Source organism: Lontra canadensis, unplaced genomic scaffold, assembly GCF_010015895.1.
Source record: "Lontra canadensis isolate GAN:19392208 unplaced genomic scaffold, GSC_riverotter_1.0 scaffold73, whole genome shotgun sequence".
NCBI lineage: Eukaryota > Metazoa > Chordata > Mammalia > Carnivora > Mustelidae > Lontra > Lontra canadensis.
The window spans coordinates 3512922-3537341 of record NW_022631067.1 but is presented as its reverse complement, the minus strand read 5'-3'; the positions used below and the strand labels follow the sequence as shown (position 1 = coordinate 3537341).

General features: G+C 42.2%; 1 protein-coding gene across 1 annotated transcript in view; it reads left to right on the top strand.

The window, feature by feature from the left end:
* MYO16 (myosin XVI) overlaps positions 1 to 24420 on the top strand; it is a 587020-nt gene that overhangs the window by 397680 nt on the left and 164920 nt on the right. The window contains exon 21 of the mRNA XM_032881053.1: positions 8640 to 8712. Coding sequence (XP_032736944.1) covers positions 8640 to 8712 — 73 coding nt within the window. The remainder of the gene's footprint in view (positions 1 to 8639; positions 8713 to 24420) is intronic.

The following is a 24420-nucleotide window of genomic DNA, read 5'->3' as shown; positions in this document are numbered from 1 at the left end:
GACAAATTAAAAAAAAAATCTTTTCTACTGATATTCTACAGATCGCCAGTAATAGATGCATTTTTTTTAAATAAAAAATAAATACATCTCAACGCCAAAGACTAAATCAGAACAATTATAATTACCAAAATTGTCATGACTTAGCCTGATTTGAAGTATGGAAACAAACACAAAATATGCTGTTGACTCTTTTCTCCGTCTTCCCCTTCCTCCCCTCGTCTCCCTTGTCACTCTATCTTCTGTCTCTCCCTGAGCCTTAAGTCAGAACCACAGAAGGAATCAGGAAATTCCCACTAGGATGGTGTTTCCCAGAGAATGTTCTGTAGAATAGTAGTCCAAGAAGCTCGTAAAATAAATAAAAGGTTTTCCAGAAAGGGTTTGTATGTGGTTGGGAAAGGGTTGTGCATTCTCTTGGACAGGCACAAAGCAAGTGTTCTGAGGAGCTTTGGGCAAGAGCAAAGAGCATCCTGGTTTAGTTGATCATGGGACAGAGGACACACCTGAGAAACTCAAGAGTAACCAATTTAAAAAACTGAAGTAGCTCAAGAGCACAAAGCTATCTGTCTCCGTACACTCAGGTCTCCTTCAAGTGTTAGTATGCCAAGAACTCAGTGTTCCTAAAATGGAGGCTGACTTCTCCCAACCCCTTGCTTCCCAAGTCCACACCATGGTGTCTCCCATCCCTGATGGCTGGCAGGCTGACGTGCATGGTGAAATGTCACTCTGTGGTCCAGTTACAGATTGAAATCATGAGGAGCTAGCCGCAGACCTCTCTTCAACTCACCAAGTGGTGTTGCGAGTCCTTCGTTACCTCTCATTGCCGAGAGTTGACACAACTGTCTAGAGCATTCTTACCGCGCTGATCTAATGTCAAGAGAAAGGAGAGTAGGGTTCATCAGCCAGGAGGGCTAGTTGCTCTAGGAATTCACCTAAATACCCACAAAGTTGAACAGTCAGTCCTTAAGACTTAGTCAGCAGCTCCGCAGGGTCTCACATGATGCTTAATCACAGAAGCTGTCTCTGCAATTGCACATTCACTGCTTGGCACCATGATGGGTGAGCTCAGAATCGGCCATCCCCTACACAAATGAGGCTAAAATGTGTCAAATTCAGTGGATCCTTGAGTCTTACTAGAACTGGTAGTACCGTCATCGAGAGCTGAATTTTAAAAGCTGCAGTTTCCTGGCACCTGTAAATACTCATGTTCCTGACCTCGTCCAGTAGCTCTAGTCTAACAAGTCCAAGCTCCAGAGAAGGGCTAGGTCCCCACTGACAGTCTAGACTCGTAGTGTGCACCTGCTAGCACTTGTCCATCCATTCGTGTAGGACAGTCCACTCTCGGGGGAACCCCTTTCCTACAGTTATTCATCGTACCTCTTCTTTGAAGATCATGAACGTTGCAAGTGAAGGAGTTGGTGGCATCTGGAACTACTCCCACCCGACCCCCCGGAATTACCCACCCCTACTGGGAATCCTGACTTGACTCTGCCGTCCAGAACAGACTCACCTCATGGAGTCACACACATCTTGGGTTTCCCTGCGTTTCATCCTGAGCACTCTCTGACTGATCTTGGGCGTGTATCAGACTCACCATCGCCCCTGTGAACCTCAGGCTTATCAAAAGCCAACACGAATGCTGCAAACACACCTTCAGAGCTCACTCTTCTCCCAAGCCTGTCCTCTCTCTGATGGGCATGGTGTACATCTCCTGAACTCACTGGGTCACAATCTCCAATCAACGGATGCGGACTGAAAGGGAAGGAGAGGTATTCGTCTTCTTGTTGTAAGACCAGAGGAAACATTTCCTTGAAAAGACAAATCAGCTACAGAATTTCTGCATCCTCAAGGGGGATTTTATTTTGCTACTTGCCAATTTACAAAAGATGGTCCAAATCCAATGATACGAGAACCCAGTTTAGAGTCAAATGGCTATAACACTTCTCATTATTGTGTGACCTAGATGATGATCCTTGTTCACTGACTCTGAGAGCGTAAACCCAAGGAACGTACAGCTGTGTTGATGTCATCTTTCATTGTTTCATTTTACTTCTTCAGAAAGCTTTTGGGCATAGTGTGCTTCCCTGGTTGAACTTGCGTGCTGAAAGAAATCCATCAGCCCTCCTTATGCCAACGTGCATCAACAGTGAGGAGATTTCCTGAGATTGTCTCTGACTCAGTTGTTTAGATGATTGGTATTTTTGTTGGAGGGGCTAAAGTCACTGGTCTGAAAGCATCCCCAAGAAATGCATCTCAACTTTCAAAGAGCAGTAGGTCATGGCCCAAAGAGTCAACAGGTAAGGGAGGGAGATATTAATCTCAAATATAAATGGAAACAATAATGGGATAAATATGACTAATTATATTCAACGGCTAGAAGAGTATGTATTTCCATCTCTTCCTTAACCTGTGGGCCACCCAAGCCTTTGTAATTATCTTCCCACTGATGTCTTTATATTCATAAATGGGACCTGAGCCTCCTTGGAGCAGGCAGAGTCTACCAGGAGAAGCGGCACTGTTCTAACTTCGCGTTAGCCCTGGCAGGACCACAGAAAATGTACATTTGAACACTACTCGTCTGACAGACATTCACCAGGTAATCTCTCTGTCCTCACACATAGTCATGATCCTCGTGCACACTCTTCTTTCCTGTCCTGTTGAAGTAGAACGCAGCCAAAGTGTCCATATTCTAGATACAGCTCGGTAGATGGGACTCATGCGATGTGTCCATACGACCTCCACACGGACGGGTGCATGGGTCTCTGCAGCACTCTGGCAAGTGTCCATCATGCCCTCCTCCTGTTTTGTTGTGTTTTATTTTCTCTTCAGTGTCAGGTAGCAGAAGGACATCCACAATGTTGAGTACACGGTGGTACCTCCTCCTTCTATCCCTGAGGCATATTTCTCTGTAAACGTGTGTGGACAGAACACTCGTGACTTACTTGTTCTGTGGTTGGTGGGCACTTTGGGGTGTCTCTAGTTTTTGACTCTATGAATAAAGCAGCCACGAACATTCTTGTGCCAGTCGTTAAGTGGACACACGCCTTCGTCTCCCCAGTAGGCACCCACGGGGGGTATTGTGGGTAGTCCAGTGGGCTTGTGTTCAGCTGTACTAGGTGAAGCCAAACCGCGTGCCGGGTTTCAAGCGTAAGCTACGCCCAGCCACGTCTGAGGTCCTAGTTTCTCCACAGTCAGGACACATCGTTTCTATCTGGCTCCTTTCACTATGATGGCTCTCTATCCGTATTTCCATCTTTCCTAACCTTTTAAGAACCGTTGACTCCGTGGCATGACTCCGTGGAACAGCGATGCCATAATCCGCTGCTGTTCTGGTGTGAGGGCTGCTTCGGACTAGGAATATGCACGTTCCTATGAGCTGGATATTACTTATGGTCTTAAGTAAATTATAGGGGGTTGATTTGTGTCTCAAATGATGCTCCTGGTAACCAATCATCTGTGTCACGGTGACAAGTGCAGCTTATAAAGAAGGACCTGGGTTCATTAACGGTAGCAAGTGTTGATGCTTTTCAGCTCCAAGTGGTAGCTGTTGCTGAGAAGGAGGGTTGTGTTATTTCTACTCTTATCACACCAGCGGAGGTTTCCTTTCCTGGCTCATGCAGGCTGGAATTAGACTTCCTTAGAGGACCAGCCACTCACTGGAAGTTTAAGTGGTGATCCACGGGGCTTGCTGGCACGGGGCTGATGTTAGCCTGCCTTCCAGTTCCGGGTCCATCTAACGCCGTTCTGCGCCTTTGGGCGACTTAAACCTTCACTGTTCCGGCTCAGTGTTCCCCTCCGTAAAATGGAGCGGATCACTGCACGTACCTCATAGGGTGTTGTTAAGGCTGCGTGAAATAAGACATTTCAGATGTTCTAATGGTGCTCAGCACACAGTTCTCCATAGGACGGCAGCCCCGAGCTTTCCCCTCACCCCAAGACTTTGTTGTGTATCCAGTCTAATTAACTGCAATTTTCACCTCAAGGGTCTCGGCTTCTTACTTCCCAGCTTCTGTTTCCAGTGGGAAGGAGCGCCAAGAAGGGCTGCATTTCGGAGACACGGTGTGTGGTGTGTGTGGCATCACTAGGCGAGAGGAGGCCGACAGTTGCTTTGATAACGTCACCGGATGGGTGATGGGTGGGGTGATGTTACCTAGTTCAGCTTGTCAGCAACCGCAAACTCTTTCCCTAATTTCTGACATGTTTGCAAGAAATAATAAGCCTTGAGTACTTTTCTTTGGTCAAAAACCAAAAGGGACAAACTCTGGAAACCATGCATCCTGGAGTCCCCCCTCTGCGTCTTCTCAGACTCGAGAAAACTCTGCAAGATTCCGATTAGCTACGCGCCGGCGGACTCAGCCCTTACGATGCAGCCCCTTGCCGATTATGTTCAGTCAAGTCTTCAGCATGTTGGTGCTGCCCTCGCCGGAGGCCATCCCAGGGCTAACATCTCCGGGGACTTCGCACCAGCTCGCCCGAGGCAGCGCGTCTCAGCCCGAGGGCAGGGTGTCTGGACGGCGGGTTCGCTGGAGCGCGCTCTGCTTCCAGTCTTGCCCCATCTGGGCTCGGGTGGGTCAACCGTCAGCCGAAGAGGCGGATTTACGTCCGGCTCAGTCTAAGCCTGGGGTGCCCAGCAGGGTTCGACTCTTTCCTAAACTGACTGAATATTTAGGCAGCTCTCTAGTTCGTCTCCCTGCCTAGGGAGGAGGGAGGGCAGAAGCTGACACGCACATCCCCGCGGACTTCTCTGCCCCCGTAAAATTAGCACATCCGTGTTTCAAGCTAGACATTCTCTTTCCCTGGGACCTTCCTCCCTTCCCATTCTAACGCACATTGAGGGCAAAAACAAAACCAGACAATTGCCATGGCATTTAATGTTTTGTCCGATATAATGTGTTGCATTCTACTAATAAGTAAATGCAAGGGAGCCAGTTTTGTGAACCATCAGGAGCGCCTCGGTGGAATTCTAAGGCAGAATATGACCAGACCATCTCATTAATATGTTAATTTTGCCTGTGGGATTGATTCCCAGTGGATCTGATGACCTCTGTCTGCTCCTCCTTGCTAGAAATTGGATGTTGGGTTAAACGCCTGTGTAATGCAAGTCAAGCTCTCACTGAGAGATGACAGCCATGCTGAGTGACACACAGAGCGGGCATTCTGCTGGCCATGCGTCCGTGTCACCGTCCGTGACAACCCGGATGTCGTAATAACAGACACGAGCTTCATTCAATCCTAGATGATGAAAGATTGTTGAAAAAAATTATTAAAAAAAAAACTATCTGCTGATAGTTTTAAAATTAATTCTTACAATGCGTTTGTTTTTCCCCGACATTGTTTTTTTCCTTCCCCCCCCCCTTCTTCTTTAATAATGTTTTTATTTTGTAACCATGTGTAGTTTGGAATCCAGCGTCTGGGAAATCTGGGGAAAAATCACTAAAAAAGAGTGACCGCTCCACCATTTATGCTCTCCTGAATTGCCCATTAATCATCAACTTGCCCCAGTCTGAACCAGAATCTTGACACATGCTGCTTGCCAAGACAGGTCTGGGGGGCCCAGCATCCTTTGTCCACTTGTGGCTCAGAAAGTCACCATCCTCATGAGAAGGGGAAGGACCGGGTAGTGTGACATTGTGTCCCCCTTTGCTCTTGGCCTTTTTCCTAACTCCCTGCCACGTGATGTGCCGAACATATGGGGCCAGTGTTGCCCAGGCCAGGGGGGATCAGGCAAGGAGTCAAGGTCAGAGTAGGAGGTTCTGGTAGAAGTTGACAGGAAACATCCATACGCACCATCACCATGTGGCCCTCCTGCCACAACCCTGCTCTTTGCCCCCAGCCCTATGGTCCTGCTGCTCTGCCAACTCCTGGAAAACCAGAGGCCCTTCTCTGCCCTCCTTGCTGTCCTCTCTTTGGCCTGAGGTCATTGTTGTCCCTTTTCCCACCAACTCAAAAAATGCCCAGAAGGTGTTCCCTTGTATATATATTTTTAAATAAATGTTAATAGTAAAGAGTAATACCCAGGATAGAACATTTTAAAATTAAGAATTAACCTCTAGATCTAACATCCAAGACCTCTCCTGTCAACATGTGCTCTACTTTTTCTGTGCCATGAATTTATCTTTTAACATGGGTGCAATTATACTATGTAACCATAAGTATACAAATGGCATAAATGTTGTTTCCAGGTTTGTTTTTTTGCCTTGGTTGCTCAAGAACATTTCCCATGCCTTCATAGTTGTTTTATCAACATCAGTTAAATACTTACTGGTTATAAAAATACAGAAACCTTAGAAAAAGCAGACCAGTAAAAAGAAGTAAGCAAAAGCATTTCTATTTCATTTTCTTGGGCTGACTATACTCCTTTTGAAGTCTTCTGAATATATAATTGGGGTTATTCTTTATATAGAACTTATGTGTTACATTCTATTAACTTGATTCACTAAAGTAACCCATTACAGGATGCATGAGATTTAATTAACCATGTCTTTGGTGCGGGGCATCGGCTGCTTCTTTCTGTTGTTCATCCTTAAGATAAGATTGAACATCCTTCTTTGTAAGTCTTTAATGGCATTTCTCATCATCATTTAGTATAGATTCCTGGATATGGAAATACTTGTTCAAATGATACAAACTTTTCAAAGCTTTATGCTGCATAACCAAATTATTTTTTAAGAAGACTCCAATTTTATTATTTATTTAGTTAGTTAGTTCAACTCTACCCACCCCCCAGCATGGGGCTCGAACTCATGACCTGAGATGAAGAGTCACATGCATTACTGACTGAGCCAGCCAGGCACGCCCAGACTCTTCCAGTTTAAACTCCCAACGAAAGGGCATAGGAATATCTTTCTCATCCTCATTTTTAAAATTTTATTTCTTTAGTAACTGTAATCAGGTTAGCATTTATAATCTGCCCAAGCAACTTGCAGGGGCGCCTGGGGGGCTCCGTTGTTGGAGTGTCTGACTCTTCCTTTCGGCTCAGCTCCGGATTTCAGGGTTGTGGGCTCAAGCCCCCCGTCGGGCTCCGTGTTCAGTGTGAGTGCGCTGGAGATTCTCTTCCCCCTTGCCCCCCCTTCTCTGAAATAAGTAATTAAATAAAAATCTTTAGGAGAAAGAGAAGCAACTGTCTACCAGCGATTGTCCCAGCCCTGTGTGTGCATCTCTTCTAATGCAGCAGCCAGCCAGGGGACAGATATCACTTGCTGTCTTGCTTTATAGATGAGGAAACTGCAGCACAGAAAATTAAAGTAACTTGCCCAAAGTTGTCCACCTAAACATTGTCTGAACCGGGATTTCTACCCTGAGACTGTGCAGGTCCAAAACCTGACAAGCTTTGTCACCAAGCCCCTACAAGGGAAACAGTGCAGCTCACTACGTGGAAAACACGTGCATGTGTGCGCGCGCAAGCACACACACACACACACACTAAACACCTCAGCCCTGTCACCACTGAGTGACTGCACCACCTTGGGCACCTTGTGAGGTCACCACGGAGGAAGAAGGCACAGGTGGGCCAATAGATTGGGAAAAAAAAATCTATGAAAATGAATGTGAAAACACAGTTTAAATAATATAAAACACCTCTAATAGTGTTTAGTTTTATTTATACAACTTAGTCCTGCAAAGAATTGGTGTTGTATAATCAGACTTTGCAACATTTTCTTTTGATTTTTTTTCAGACCTGAAAGCAGGAGAAAATGACCACATTTGTTTTCTTGTACATTTTAATAGTTTCTTGTGCCAACATTTTATCTCTGGGATCTGTGTCGGGTTCATGTGGGCACACAGGGGAAGGGGCAAAACTCACTATTTTTTTGTCTAGAAAATTAAATCAATTACCTCGATGCCTCCGCTGCTTTGTATTCCTTGCCGTGTGAACTGTATAAGAAGGACTTCTAAAATGCTCTCCTTCCTGCTAAGGAAGCTCATATGTGTACCATCTACAAGAAGTAATCTTAGAGACAGGATATCATAGAATCGTTACCTTTCTTTTAAAAAGAAACTAGTTATTTAAGTGACATAGTACAGGCCCTAAAATATTACGGTTTTGCACTGCGAGGGAATGCCCAATACAGGTACAAAAAGAGAGAGTTTGTTGTCATTTGCGCAGTTCGGACCAAACGAGTGGGGAGCAAACCATGGAAGTGTCTGTGTCACCCAGGCTGGCGGTACGGAAGCAGTCCGCAGTGACAGTGGGCCGTCACCCCCACCTGCAGAAAATCAGGACAGCCATCAGGTCCTGCTGGGGCTCTAGAGCCACCATGTGAGAGGGCTGGGTGTGTGCCTTCCAGGGGACCGGCATTCCAGAATCATCTGGGGCTTTCTTTGTAAGAAGCCCCCTCATGCCCTCTCCCGTGCGTGCTGCCCCCATTCCCTGCAGAATCTAGGCTGGTTTTCCACCCCCTTTCCTCACTTGCCCTGAGGGTCCTCGTCTGGCCAGACCTCCCAAGACGGCAGCACAGGGCAGGGGAGATCATTTACATGGAAAGCGGGAGTATCACGAGTTACTCCCATTGCTTACAGGTTGACACCCAAGTACTGTGTTCTTCTTTCTCCTATATTTGCAAGAATTTCCTTAGGAAGGTTGTAGCATAATTTTTGCAGGTTGAAGTACACTTACTCATGGATTTTTTGCTTCCTTTCAGCCCACAGACTTTGGATATTGGAATACTGGACATCTTCGGTTTTGAGGAATTTCAAAAGAATGAATTTGAACAAGTGAGTGGGTTGGGTTTTTTTTTTTAAACTTTATTATAAACTTAAATGTGTTTTTTTTTCAACTAATAAGTCAACTCTTTAATTCAATAAACACTATTTGCATAATTACTTGCAAATGCAGAATTAAATTAAGTATTTTGCTATCCTGTTTTAAAATATGTATCCCTGGTTCATGGATATATTCATCCTTATTATGACATCTGTAAACAATGGGCATAATCATTAAAAAAAAAAACAGAAGCACTTGTTTTAAAATATAGCGGATGCTATTTCAACGAGGTCAGAGAGACAGAAGGCATCACTGTGTGCAGTCAGGGCAAAGGTCCTCAGAACATTGGCCAAAAATCAGAATGGAAACACTGTATTATGCTAAAGACTGTTATCTGTGGGATTGTCTCTATGTGACATCTGTACATGCGATTATCGGAAACTCGTAAAAATAGATTCAAGAGGCACTGATTATTTTTAATCCATTTACAGTTTAGGGCACTCTGAAAAACGCTAGTTCTTTTTTTAAGGATCTCCATAGTAATGTATGAATCATTTAATCGAAGTAAGTATATCTAAAAATTAAGTGTGGAAGAAGAGAGTAGAAATAGAACTTGCCCCAGCCGGCAGAGAAGGAGAGGCGAGCCTGTGCAGAGGTGGGGTGGGGGGAGAGAAAACCAGGCTGTGTTACAGCATGGAAAAAGCCCCAACTGTGCCCTGGTTAGGGAGCACTCTTTATAATATCACTTGTTCGGCTTTGGTTTTTTAAGGGAGATAGCGTGGTGGTGAATGACAGCAGATGGGAGTTTGAAACCTCAGTCCTGTGACTTTCACGAGCAGGGCTGTCTCGGTCCAGAGCGAACATCCCTAACGATCCTGGGCTTCCTAGTCTATATAAAGTTGGGATCCTGAGAGGGCTGCAGCGCTGTGGGATTTAACAAAATGTCTGTCCTAAGGGTTCCGGTGTCATTTAGCTCCCATCCACATGTGAGAAAGAGTGGTGAACCACTGCTGCTGTTATAAATGAGGACACTTGAAAACCTTCTAAAATTCACCTTTTTTTTTTTACACTTAAAAGTGGTGCAGCATCTTGTGAGTAAATCCTAAATCATGTTGACTCACCTAATCCAGGGTGAGTCATCATGAATCATGTTCTTTACAAAACTTTTGAAAAGTCTGCTATGAAATCAGACGAGGAGGACCACAGAGTTCTGCTCCTTTCAGATTTCTGTATCCGTGGGCGTGTGGGAGCAGGAGGACTGTGGCTTTATTTATTCATCACCTACTCTAAGGAAACTGGTGGGGAACAGAGGCAGAGGGTGGTTAGAGGACCGACTGGTGAAATGGTACCAAGAGACGTGGGTCTGCCAGCCTTGACCGAGATGCAGCTCTCCCACAAAAACCTGAAGGTTGTCTGGCCAGCAGTATTGATCTCTGACATGTTTGCATAGAAACATTCAGGCTCTCCTGTCCCTAATGAGACTCCATGGTTTGTCCATCCCCTGGCAAGAGACGTGTAGAAACCACCGGTGCGGTGGGGCCCTGTCTCAGCCTCTCCAAAGCCAGGCTCCCAACACCTGCTCCACACCACACTCCCTGATCTGTCCAGCCTGAGCTGATGATTGGGATGGACAAAACCTATGTGTTATTTCCTTATTAAAACCTACTTCTTTTACTATAATTACCTATAACCTTCCTTCTTTCTTTTGGCTAAATATTTAAATTATGTATTTTAGAATATATATTTATATACTCTCACAAATAATATATACTATACATAATATAGTATGTAATACACATACATAATGTATATAGTAATATATAATATGTATTATATATAATATATAGTATATATAATTATATACATAATAATATATACTCTCCCAGGCTGAGAATTTCACAGAACAAGGAATGGCATGTTTTCCGATCTAAAGAATGAGTCTCTATTAAATACCAAAATGTAGTTTTAGACGCTTCCGAGTAAAATCTCAAGATCAATTCTTAGGTTTAAGTGATGAAAAAAAAATATTGTAAAAAACACCTGTACCTTTTTCTTAGGTTGGTTTGGCTGCTGTATACAATGGTAACTAGGAGCCATTTAGAAGAATGAAATTATTTTCTCTGTGATGAGTCCAAATCTGAGTTTACAGTGGGTTTAGCAAATTTCTAGAGTTGCGTGTGAACTTACACAGAGGTTTGGTTTGAATGTGGCATCCTAGATTCTTGACTTGCTCATAGGATGTGAACATCTTCATTTTATATTCCACTGCAAACTTTTGGCAAAATGTTTAACAAATCGATCCTGTGTTCTGAATCAAACCCAGGAGAATATTCGTGCCTTCATAAGTATTTATTTTATTCTGTTTTGAGCTTTTTGACCCATCTGTCAGCTCTTTGCTGGAATGGTAACTCCTGCAGTGTTGAGCTGTGTCTGGTGTAGCATTTTGTATACAATAGAAGCTTAACAAGTACAGTTTCAGTTGAAAGCTCGAGAATGAGTTCATAAGAAAACGTCTTCATAGTGAATGTCCTAGTGATTGCCTTGCTCAGGAATAAACGCGTGTATCTCAACTGTTCCCGCATAGGAAGCCTGACGAAATGTTTAGAACAGGGACAGTGGGAAGAGATAAGAAGAAGGACTTCATAATCTCAGCTTCTCCAACCTCAGTGTCCCCAGGTAGCTCTAAAAAGATTAGATGGGACTCTGTGGTTCTTTAGAGGAGAATTCATTTCAGCTAAGAGAAATGCTAATCCTGTTTTCATTGACTTTTAATGATTTGTTTCTATTTACAGCTATTTTACATATTATAATACAGACCATATTTAGAGTAAAATATATAACTACATATATATATATAGTTTTACGAAACTATATATAGTTGAATGGTTCAGTGGGGGGAGGGAGTCATCCTAAGTCATTGGAGTCCCAAAGTCCAATATGGAAGGCTGTGACTCTACCACCCTCATTATTTAAATACCTACATTATTACCAGCTCACTCTCTGTTACGTAGTACCTGCATTGTATGAACCCTGTTTCCTTCACCACGTAGAGTTTATCTCTAGCTCTGTAAAAATATCTCCTAACGCATCCAGGGAGAAGCTCTCCAGCTGACCCTCAGCCTTCAAGCAGGCGGCGAATTCCAAGTTTGTAGTGCTCAGGAAGCAGAAAGATAGTGAACGAGATGGGGATATCCCTTACACATCCCAGCACCAATGATGCCACAAAGGAGAGAGCGATCTGAGGCACCAGGAAATGGGAGAGAAGGGTAAACATATGTCTCGCTCCAGATGCAATGGTGTATTTGGAAAAGCGAGAAGAGTGAATGAGACATCACGGCGGATAACGAGGGGACTTGAGAGAGAAGCTGGATGTGGCCTGAGCGCGCAAAACCAGTAACTCCTCTAGAGTTTAAAAATAGCATGTCAGAGGCATGACGGGAGTGAACACAGACTGACTTGGTCAAAACAAAGTAGATAGCCTCAGTGAGGGACTGTGCAGAGGCTCCCACAAGTCAAATGCTTAGACAGAAGGGCTCAGTGTGTGGAGTTGCCTGTCTTCCCTAAGCCACCACATGGGTCACTTGGGGCAGTCCCTCGACAAATAACTGAAGAATGGAGGGCAGACTTAGGCCTGCTCCATCCTGCCGCTCTTGATAAGGACAGAGTCCAGGCGGGAGTATCAGTGACTGCTAACGTGGCTAACAGAGACATTCACAGGATGCTTGTGAAGTGTTCTTGCCAAGAAAGAAAGAAGGGTGGAGAGGGAGGGAAGGAAGAGAGAAAACTTGAATATAATTAAGTTTCTTGAGCTAACTACTGCATAATAGGGACTGAGGACAGAGGAACACGATGCAAGAAACCATGAGGATGCTTTCTGCAAATCCCAGCGCATGGGAAACCATTCAGGACAAATGGCCTATCTCTGCAAATGCAAGGGTAAAAACGTAGAAGAAGGTGGGTAGCCTATAGATTCAAAGACTCTAAGAGATCGAGAAGTCAGTTAAATATACGGACCTTGTGTAGATCCTTAATTGTTGAAGTACAAAATCTACGAGTGAACCAATGTAAGGTAAAAATCTAGATATTTGATGAAGTAAAGGAATTATTGTTGATAGAAATTATGGAGTCAAAGGTACTGTGGATGTGTTTTTAAGTCCTCATATCTTAGAGAACTATGATAAAATACTTGCCAATATTTCAACGCCCGCCTGAGAATTACTTCAGCTGAGTCCAGTGTTGAGGGGAGCAGGAAGGTGAGTAAAGCAGAATTGGCCATGAGCTGATCATTCTTGAGGTTTGTTGGCAGGTGAGGGTTCATTACGTTGTTTACTGTGGAATATGTTTAAAACTGCCCTTAATATACAATTTTAAGTAAATTGAGAATATTTTGAGGATTACATAAGTACTATTTGAATAAATGCTGGAATACTACCACACCTAACCAATGGGTTGCAAAGCCCTATGTGCTACAACACATCTAGACCAAAGACACAAAGGATAAAGTCATGGAAACTAATGATTTAACATTCAGGAATTTTCCTAAATTTCCCACCACACAGATAAAATGCTGCTATGTATAATGAAATGCTTGGAGCTCAGAGTTTAGTAAAATTGCATATCAACAACCTTCTGTAAGAATAGAGTGAGTTTGAAGAGAGACTACATTTGTTCAAACTTAAAGCTTCTGTTGCAGAAGATAAACCTGTGATATATGATCTATCGTCAAACCAGGCTTCATCCTAAGCTGATTTTGGCAGGGTTGTCAAGGATTTGAGACGTTTCCCTGCTTGCAAACTCTTTTCTAAAAAGTGAGATTTACTGGAAAGTGGAGATGAACAGTAATTTAATGAGGCTTGAGCTAAGTGTTTGAACACTGAAAAAGCCAGATACCTTGACGTCTCAAATTTTATGAAATGAGGTCATATATTTTGGCAACCTCAACCTCAAAAAAAAAAAAAAAACCATAAAATTCTTAGTTGTGGAATTGCTATCCTGGAAACGATACACAGATCAGTCATCACCCTTCATGTGGAAGTAGCCCATTTTACAGACGGGAAAACGGAGGGCTACAGTCTGCTCTAGGACAGAGAGTCTTGTTAGCAGTACTGGAAGGACGTGCTTTTCTGGCTCATTTGCATCAGGGCAGTCTATGGTGCATTCATTCAACAAACACGATTTGCACGTATATGAAGTTCCAGGCCCCCATTCCAGGCACTAAGAAATGCATAGGCATCGGGGTGTGTTCTGTAGGATGCAAAAGGAAGGAGGACCAATTCTAATCGGACACCATGGGAGAAAGGCGGGGAAGCCTTCAAGAGGAAAATGTTGCCATTTTAGCTCCAAGGCTGGTATGACCCCTTCTGTTTTCATCCTAATTAATGTTCTGACATCTACTAGGTTTCAATATTTATCTGGGGTACCTGGGTGGCTCTGTGGGTTAAGTGTCCAACTGTTGCTCTCAGGGTCATGAGTTCAAGCCCCTCATTGGGCTCCACACCAGGCTTGGAGCCTACTTAAAAAAAAAAATAGGTTTCAGTATTGATCTGCTTACCACCCAATCAGTTGAGCTATGAAAACAAAAAATATTTTATTGTTAAGTCACCTCATGTTTAGATTCCAAAATTGTACATACATTAAATATCCAACTCAGTTTAAGAAAAATTTGAATGAGAAAATTTAGTTTCTTTACATAGCAGAACACTAGCTAGTGGGGTACTCAGGTGCTATAGAGAACCAGTAATTAAATAATGAGCTGCTATTTTAATGTACTTGCAATAATATTGGGTTCTGGTTTCAAAATACAGTATGCCTGGAAGTCTTCTCGGGTAGGGTGCCCGGCAGGCTCAGTATAGCACAGAACTCGATCTCAAGGTCATGAGTTCAAGCCTCCCTTTGGCTGTAGACCCTATTAAAAAATACATACATACTTTTGTAGCAACATGGACGGGACTGGAAGAGATTATGCTGAGTGAAATAAGTCAAGCAGAGAAAGTCAATTATCATATGGTTTCACTTATTTGTGGAGCATAACAAATAGCATGGAGGACAAGGGGAGATGGAGAGGAGAAGGGAGTTGGGGGAAATTGAAAGGGGAGGTGAACCATGAGAGACTATGGACTCTGAAAAACTATCTGAGGGTTTTGAAGGGCCGGTGGGTGGGGGGTTGGGGGAACCAGGTGGTGGATATTGGAGAGGGCACGGATTGCATGGAGCACTGGGTGTGGTGCAAAAACAATGAATACTGTTACACTGAAAAGAAATTTTAAAAATACATACATACATATATATACATAAATATAAGATAAAAGTAAAAAAAAGTCTTCAGGTAACAGTTTTTGAAAAGCTAATTTTGAGGAAATTTTAAAAAATGAGGCAGGGTAAAGCAATTTTAACTGTACATTTAATGACATTTTCCCCTCCAAACTGTATAACTTAAAAAAAAAAAAAGTCACCATTTTGGTGTTAAGAAAAGCAAGGCCCAGATAATTTAAGTAAGTCACAGAAGGACCTAGCACGAGGCTCAGAATTCAGGATGATACGTGGTCTCTCCCCAGTTCTGCAGGTGCTTTGAAACTAGACGTAAATGTGGATTATTACTATATGTTTACCAAACTGCTGTCTGCCCGTGGTGGTATTTGTTTGTATTTCTCTTAGGACACAACATTATTTATTCTGTTAAATGTAGAAATAAATACCTTAATAAATTTTATTTGACATTATTTTTTTTCCCCATCGTGGAGTTTTTCAGCAAATCTTTTTACTAAGTATAAATAAAGTTAGAGAAAGCCAGTTTACCTTCTTTATTACAGAATACCAGAATGATTAAAAGGAAATGTGACAGGACATCAAAAGAAGAAAGAATGGATCCCAAAATATACATCGGGTCACTTCAGACAGGAACGGATTGAATTCTTGTAGTGATGACTAACCTAGGAAAAGCCTACACTTACAGTAGTGACTGACTGCACAGATCGAAAGCTCAAATGTGCTGACCAGAAATAGAATTCATGTAGTTTTCTGCTAATAATCAATAATGGTTATAAGCGCTCGAGCCCCCACTATGGCCCAGATGCGTTTTCTGGGTGATCTCCGATTCCCACGGCAACCCTCTGGGGAAGGCTTGGCCGGCCAAGCAGGGAACATGGATGCATGTCTGTCGGCCCCGAGGCCAGCCCTCTGTGTGCGCGCTGTGTCCCTCTCTTTGCCACCTCGAGACCATCATCCCGAAGAGCCTAGTTATTCAGTCCTCACAGCTTCACATCTAATCCCGGGTAATGACAACTATTTTACAAAGAACAGATATTTCAGTAGAAATTATATATTAATTATTGTTTTTAGGCCTACATTAACAAGTGAATGTGAGAAGAGAAGGCATATTGATTAAGCTGAGAGGTTGCTGAACACGCGCACGTGCACACACACACACACACACACACGCACACACACACTTATTTTTTGTTGAAAAGTGATGAAAAGTAGAGTGTCTGAAGCTTTAAAATACGAGAATTTTGACCAGAAGTTATGTTTCCAACAACTGGGCATGGCTTCTCTATAAATGGAAGGATATGTTTTATGGACAACGTATCATACAAAATAGCTAAAAATACTTTCTTTTTCATTTGTAGTTTCCAATTCTGATATTAGTAGATTATTATGCAGAATATGGCAATCAACTTAGCCAGTGGAGTTTCTTGTTGGCTGATCCCTTCAGTCAATCCCTTAAATCCCAGAGTAGTGATTACTCCTTATTAGAGGAGAACACAAGTATGAATCAGGCCCATTGGAATGTTGAATTTATTTAATGAGCCTGCATTGCTCTAAATAAGAGACTCAGTAAGGAAATGTTGAGAAAGTGGGTTTATTTTTTATTTTTTTTTATTTTCAGCATAACAGTATTCCTTGTTTCTGCACCACACCCAGTGCTCCATGCAATACACGCCCCCCACCCAATACCCACCTCCCACCCGCCACCGCCCCAAACCCCCCAGATTGTCCCTCAGAGCCCACAGTCTCCCATGGTTCACCTCCCCTTCCAATTTCCCCCAACTCCCTTCTCCTAACTCCCCTTGTCCTCCATGCTATTTGTTATGCTCCACAAATAAGTGAAACCATATGATAATTGACTCTCTCTGCTTGACTTATTTCACTCAGCATAATCTCTTCCAGTCCCATCCATGTTGCTACAAAAGTTGGGTATTCATCCTTTCTGATGAAGGCATAATACTCCATAGTGTATATGGACCACATCTTCTTTATCCATTCATCCATTGAAGGGCATCTTGGTTCTTTCCACATTTTGGCGACCGTGGCCATTGCTGCTATAAACATTGGGGTACAGATGGCCCTTCTTTTCACTACATCTGTATCTTTGGGGTAAATACCCAGTACTGCAATGGCAGGGTCATAGGGAAACTCTATTTTTAATTTCTTGAGAAATCTCCACACTGTTCTCCAAAGTGGCTCCACCAACTTGCATTCCCACCAACAGTGTAAGAAGGTTCCCCTTTCTCCGCATTCCCTCCAACACATGTCGTTTCCTGTCTTGCTACTTTTGGCCATTCTAACTGGTGTAAGGTGATATCTCAATGAGGTTTTAATTTGAATCTCCCTGATGGCTAGTGATGATGAACATTTTTTCATGTATCTGATAGCCATTTGTATGTCTTCATTGGAGAAGTGTCTGTTCATATCTTCCACCCATTTTTTGATACGGTTATCTGTTTTATGTGTGTTGAGTTTGAGGAGTTCTTTATAGATCCTGGATATCAACCTTTTGTCTGTACTGTCATTTGCAAATATCTTCTCCCATTCCGTAGGTTGCCTCTTTGTTTTGTTGACTGTTTCCTTTGCTGTGCAGAAGCTTTTGATTTTGATGGAGTCCCAAAAGTTTGTTTTTGCTTTTGTTTCCTTTGCCTTTGGAGACATAACTTGAAAGAAGTTGCTGTGGCTGATATCGAAGAGATTACTGCCTATGTTCTCCTCTAGGATTCTGATGGATTCCTGTCTCACGTTGAGGTCTTTTATCCATTTTGAGTTTATCTTTGTGTACGGTGTAAGAGAATGGTCGAGTTTCATTCTTCTACATAGAGCTGTCCAGTTTTCCCAGCACCATTTATTGAAGAGACTGTCTTTTTTCCACTATATATTTTTTCCTGTTTTGTCGAAGATTATTTGACCGTAGAGTTGAGGGTCCGTATCTGGGCTCTCTACTCTGTTCCACTGGTCTATGTGTCTGTTTTTTATGCCAGTACCATGCTGTCTTGGTGATCACAGCTTTGTAGTAAAGCTTGAAATCAGGTAACGTGATGCCCCCAGTTTTATTTGTGTTTTTCAACATTTCCTTAGCGATTCGGGGTCTCTTCTGGTTCCATATAAATTTCTGGATTATTTGCTCCAGCTCTTTGAAAAATACCAGAGGAATTTTGATCAGAATGGCATTAAAAGTATAGATTGCTTTAGGCAGTATACACATTTTAACAATGTTTATTTATTTATTTATTTAATCATTTTTTTTAATTTATTTTCAACATATCAGTATTCATTGTTTTTGTACCACACCCAGTGCTCCATGCAATCCGTGCCCTCTCTAATACCCACCACCCGGTTCCCCCAACCTCCCACCCCCCCACCTCTTCAAACCCTTCAGATTGTTTTTCAGAGTCCATAGTCTCTCATTGTTCACCTCCCCTTCCAATTTCCCCCAACTCCCTTCTCCTAACTCCCCATGTCCTCCATGTTATTTGTTATGTTTATTCTTCCGATCCAAGAGCATGGAATGGTCTTCCATCTTTTTGTGTCTTCTTCAATTTCTTTCATGACTGTTCTGTAGTTCCTCGAGTACAGATCCTTTACCTCTTTGGTTAGGTTTATTCCCAGGTATCTTATGGTTCTTGGTGCTATAGTAAATGGAATCGCTTCTCTAATTTCCCTTTCTGTATTTTCATTGTTAGTGTATAAGAAAGCCACTGATTTCTGTACATTGACTTTGTATCCTGCCACGTTACTGAATTGCTGTATGAGTTCTAGTAGTTTGGGGGTCAAGATTGAAGCAGTGATCAAAAACCTCTCAAAAAACAAGAGCCCAGGACCTGATGGATTCCCTGGGGAATTCTACCAAAGTTTCAAAGAAGAAATAACACCTATTCTCCTGAAGCTGTTTCAAAAAATTGAAGCAGAAGGGAAACTTCCAGACTCTTTCTATGAAGCCAGAATTACCCTGATCCCCAAACCAGGCAAAGACCCTACCAAAAAGGAGAATTTCAGACCAATATCACTGATGAATATGGATGCTAAGATTCTCAACAAGATCCTAGCAAACAGGATCCAACAGCACATTAAAAAGATTATCCACCATGACCAGGTGGGATTCATCCCTGGGCTACAAGGATGGTTCAACATTTGCAAATCAATCAATGTGATAGAACAAATTAATAAGAGAAGAGAGAAGAACCACATGGTCCTCTCAATTGATGCAGAAAAAGCATTTGACAAAATCCAGCATCCGTTCCTGATTAAAACACTTCAAAGTATAGGGATAGAGGGAACATTCCCGAACTTCATCAAATCTATCTATGAAAAACCCACAGCAAATATCATCCTCGATGGGAAAAAGCTTGCAGCCTTCCTGTTGAGATCAGGAACAGACAAGGATGCCCACTCTCACCACTCCTGTTCAACATAGTATTAGAAGTCCTAGCAACAGCAATCAGACAATAAAGAGAAATAAAAGGTATCCAAATTGGCAATGAAGAAGTCAAACTCTCTCTCTTCACACATGAGAAAGTGGTTTTTGCATGAATAAAGAATTCTTTTTTAAAGATTTATTTATTTATTGTGAGTGTTAGCAGGAGGATGAGCAGAGGGAGGGAAACAATCTGAAACAGACTCCTTGCGGGCAGCGGAGGGCCAAGCCCAACTGGGGGACGATCCCACGCCCTTGAGCTCATGACCTGAAACCAAGAGCGGCCGCTTCGCTGGAGGACCCACCCAGGTGCCCCTGAATAGAAACAATGTTGTTATGCCTGTGATAGAACTATATTTGCTTAAAACCTGTTCTGCAGGTTTGATTTTGAAATTTCGAAGGGAACCCAGAGGATGTTTGTAAGGAAGTTTACAAGGACATGCAGTTTGTTTAGGAAAAAGTCCACCAAAGAGAAGGGGAAGGGCAGGGAGACGAGAAATGGTGAAAACCAAACAAATCCAGGGAAGACACCAAAGCAGCAGCAGGGGGGCTGGCGTGGGTGGGCGCTCGGTGGCTACCTGCTGACCAAGGCTCCTGGGGCGGGGGAAGAGGCCTGGCGCAGGGTCTACATGGTGCCCTAAGCCTCTACTTGTACATGACATCGGAGTGCTGGCAGAGGAACCGTGGTCCCTCTATCAGGTCGAGACAGATGGTGCTAAGAGAAAGTAAATAAGCCTCCCCAAACAAGGACAGGGAGAAGAAAGGCCTCTGCCATAAAAGGACATTCAAAGAAGACAAAATAAATTAGAGGATTTAAAAGCTGAAACAAATCAGAGAGGTGCCATTCCCTCACCAGCCCCTGCACCTGCTGTTTTATAGATAATGTGTCAAAATTGGGAATGATTGATTTGTTGGGGAAAGAACATAGAGCAATCTGGTGAGCCCCGAGGCATGCTTTGAAAAAGTAAGGTGGAGATTCACAGGATTGTCAGTACAGGAAAGGCCCTGAGAAGTCCTGCAGAGAAGCCCATTAACTTAACCTCACTTCAGTGTCTGTCCAGTGGGTTTCTGATTTAGTATGGGTTTTTTGTTTGTTTGTGTATTCGTTTTTTTTTAGGCAGTATCAACTGAGATCTCATTGAATTAATGTTCTGCTAAACACATGCAGAAAATACAGACTGTCTGAAATCTGACATCATTCCTGCACAATCTAACAATATTCCATTAGTGCATTATATATACATATCAGTATTCATTAAGAAACAAATCAGTTAATGGATTGTGTATGCTCTGTGCTATGCTTTGGTGTGCTCACCATGTCTACATATTAAAATCACTTGGAAAGCTTTTAAACTGTATCAGTGTCTGGGCCTCACTCTGGCTTGATTGGTTTGGGGTCAGGCCGAGACATCAGCATTCTGTAAGAGCTCCGAGGCAATCGCCGTCTAATGCCTAGTGTTCTGCCTTCACCTGGAGTCGGCTTTCATTAACCTCCTACTTTAATTCTGTGATGTAAATGTCATGCTCTATTATATTTTTGCTTCAGAGATATTTCACAGAGTAATAAAAATAAAGGGAGAACAGTTGGTGAAAATTTACTCAAGAAATTAAGTTTGTCATTAATACAAATGATAGACCATCTGGATAAGCAATAATGTTCTGTTACTAAAGAGGGTTTCCAAGGGGTGCATCATTTTTATTATTAAACCAGTTAGCAACGGCACTTAATGTACAAAGCATGTATTTGCATCAGAGAAGGGTGCGTGCTAATTAAGCAGTACTTAGTACTGTCTCATTTTCATCTGTGAGTCCTCACCTTCTCTTGCATCCAGGCCGCTCAGAGATACCCAGAGATTCAGTGCCACCTGGTTAGGATTCTGATGGACGATGTCAAAAAGTAAAAATGGTTGCTTTGCAGTGAAGTCAATCATATTCTCAGTTTTCAATACAGATCGATGCTTCTGGATATGTAAACTAATTTGCCTGGAAACATGTCTCCCTGTATCTTTTTCTTGTTTCGTTTAATACAGACCCACATATGCACCTGCAACACAGCAGTGAAGCCGTACCAGGAATAAGTAGGTTCTGGCCATGAGTGGGGCCATCGTTTTCTTAATGGGATCCATTTTTCCCCCATTTTCAGCTAGGTATCTGACATACCCTGATGTATTCATATTAGCCATGTTTACTGGCAGTTTCAAAGTTCATGCTGCAGTGCCCTTTGTAGATTTTGACTTAGGGTCAAACAGTGGGTGCTGTAAACAATATAGAATAGGGAAAGGCAAACTGTTTTCGTAGAAAATTGTAATGTACACGTCACTTCAACATGAACTGGGAAACCGTTCTACTTTGAACTGTATATGCTCCATGGATTTCCTTTCCCACCCAGCATTGGTCTTCTCTGTTAGAAACAAAAAAACATTTCAGTCTCTCTCAGACAGCACCAGTGTAACAAAGGCTGCGAGTCAAAAACCACTCCCCAGCCTACTCAGTTTTACCCGTCAAGCTGGAATTTTCCCTATGGGATTTTAATAAATGACTTCTTCCCACCCCCACCCCTCCACATACAAAGAACATGATGTACAATACATGGTTCTGATCACCTGATGTCACAAAATGCCATCCAGTGTTGCAGCGTAAAATGTCAAGGCTTAGTAGAGAAGCTGGATGTTTTACAAATCATCTTGACCAGGAGAGTAAGAAATCGAATTGTATCCAGAAGCACAGGCCAGATCCATTTCCTGTTAGCCAAAGTTTGGCAGATTACCTTAGGCCTTCCTGGGGGAAAAAGGGAGGGGGTGGAGAAAAAGATGTACTCTGACCCCCTCCAGCTCTTTCTAATTTTGCTGTGGCTTTGACCACATTCCCACTTGGTGCCTCCATTTCCCCTGAAACAGTGGATCTGTTCAGCGAAGCCAAGACTCAGTTCAATAAAATATTAAACAGTAACAATTGAATTGTCTGTCTGTATTATAAAAAAGCCTAAGTTGGTAAGACCAGCCACGGGTATAGGGAGATTCTCAGCTATGAGATGCTCAAGTGCGAGAGGATGCGGGCAGGTTGTCATGGAAAGTAATTTTTGCAACAACAGACCTGCCATCTATCGTGAACGCGAAATGGTAAGAAAATTCTGTTCAGTGTGTTTGGGACATCCACATCTAAGTACCTTCAATGAGAGACTCTCAAACTGAGGGGAGAGATCTATGTTCTGTGATTCGGGTATTTCTTGTACAATAGAGAATCAGCCACGGATATTCTCATTTTGGAATGCTTCATTAGACTGTAACATAGTAACCGACAGTAACATATCAGATGTTACAGAGTATCAGACATCTCCTTATTTTTCATGACTCCCACCTTTATCTCCTGCACAATCCATTTCCTAAAATACATTCCATTTAGGTGCACTCTCCATAACCACTTTAAAACCTACTTCTTCTGTAGAAGCTCGGACTGCTGACATATAGAACATATTTATGTTTTCTTAAATGATTTTAATGTATTTTTAACATCAAAATTTTTGAAAAATGACAGTTGTGTGTATCATATAATTAAAGAGAGTATTTTCCAGCAGTTTCATTCCATAATGGAGTAATTCATTTTCTGTTCATTTACCGTAAATATTTCACCCCAAATTTTAACAGTCTTTTGTAGCATTAATTCATCTTTGGTAACAAAATTACTTAGGTATTAAAGGAGTGTAACAATTGGGTAGATTGGGGGACCATCTCAAAATATGATTTTTTTAAACAAAGTGAAATAATTTTTAACATTTCCATTTTTCTTACCCAACAACAATTTTCAGACATTTCTGTTTTTTGTTTATGATGAAATGAGAGCAACAAGTAAATGTGTTACTTTCCTGGTGGGGCTGCTCCTATGAACAGAGTCGACACTGTTTGGGGGAAAGGGTTTGTCTTTCCAGAATCACTTCTGGAAATTTATACTCTGGAGAGTAAGAAAAGCAGGGATCTTGGTCAGCCAGTCTCACTTAGTTTTGACAGAACAAAGCAAGCGGATCAATGTGAAGCTAGGCTGTAACAGTTGCAAGAAAGGAAATAGCTTTTTGTATGATATTTAAATAGTGAGTTCCATCTCTTTGTTTGCCGGCTGTCATGTGCCGACCTTACCAGTCTGTGTCCATATTCAGGTTGTTTTTGCCATAACAACCAGCAGGCAAGTTAAATGTCCTACAAATGTATTGTCACCTGAAGTGACGGGGGTCGTAATATTTTTATATTCAGAGAATTCACGAGTGAAAGTGAGGGTCTGTCTAAGAAACTTTTAGTTTAAATACACAGAACTTCCAATTTTGCCTCTATCTCATGAATTCTGGTTGTCAAGAGGCAGAGAGGAGATGTTCTATCAACTGCTGGCCGAATTGGATAGAAAAAAGAAAATTCAAGAAATCCCAGCGACTGTGGTTAGAGTAGCAGGAGGCAGGAGATGAGGTGAAGAATGATTCTAAGTTTAAATGAATTGTCTCTAGTTCTTTAGGTTTTAAAGTTAATTTCCAAGACAGCAGCAATGTGGCAGAGTTCTTATTTTAGTTTTAACTTAGATCTTATTTTGCAATAGAATGCAATAGGAAAGCTTTTTCAGTCTTAAGACATTTGTTTTATCACCAGATTTACAAAAACTTTTTTTTTTTTTTTTAAACTGTGAAGTCAGAAATATAAAACCGACTATGGGAGATAGGGCAATAGTCCCAGACCATCATTTTCTGATCTGGAGCTAATAAGAATTGCTTTTGTATTTCTTTGTCCAGATAGGGTATTCAGATCTTATTTTGAATATGGTTATTATTTAAGCATGTCATTCAGCATACTTCTCTATCAAGTATTCTCCATCTATTGCATTAATAACAAAATATCTATGTACATGCATCATTGAAATAACTTGACTGGATTGGGTCATCTGAGCCTCTACCTTTTCAGCTCTCCAGTCATGCTTTGGTCAAGGTAGCCACATGCCCACAGTCCTGTCACTAGGTCACCTTTTCTGAAGACATTTGAGATGTGTCTGCTCACACAACTCT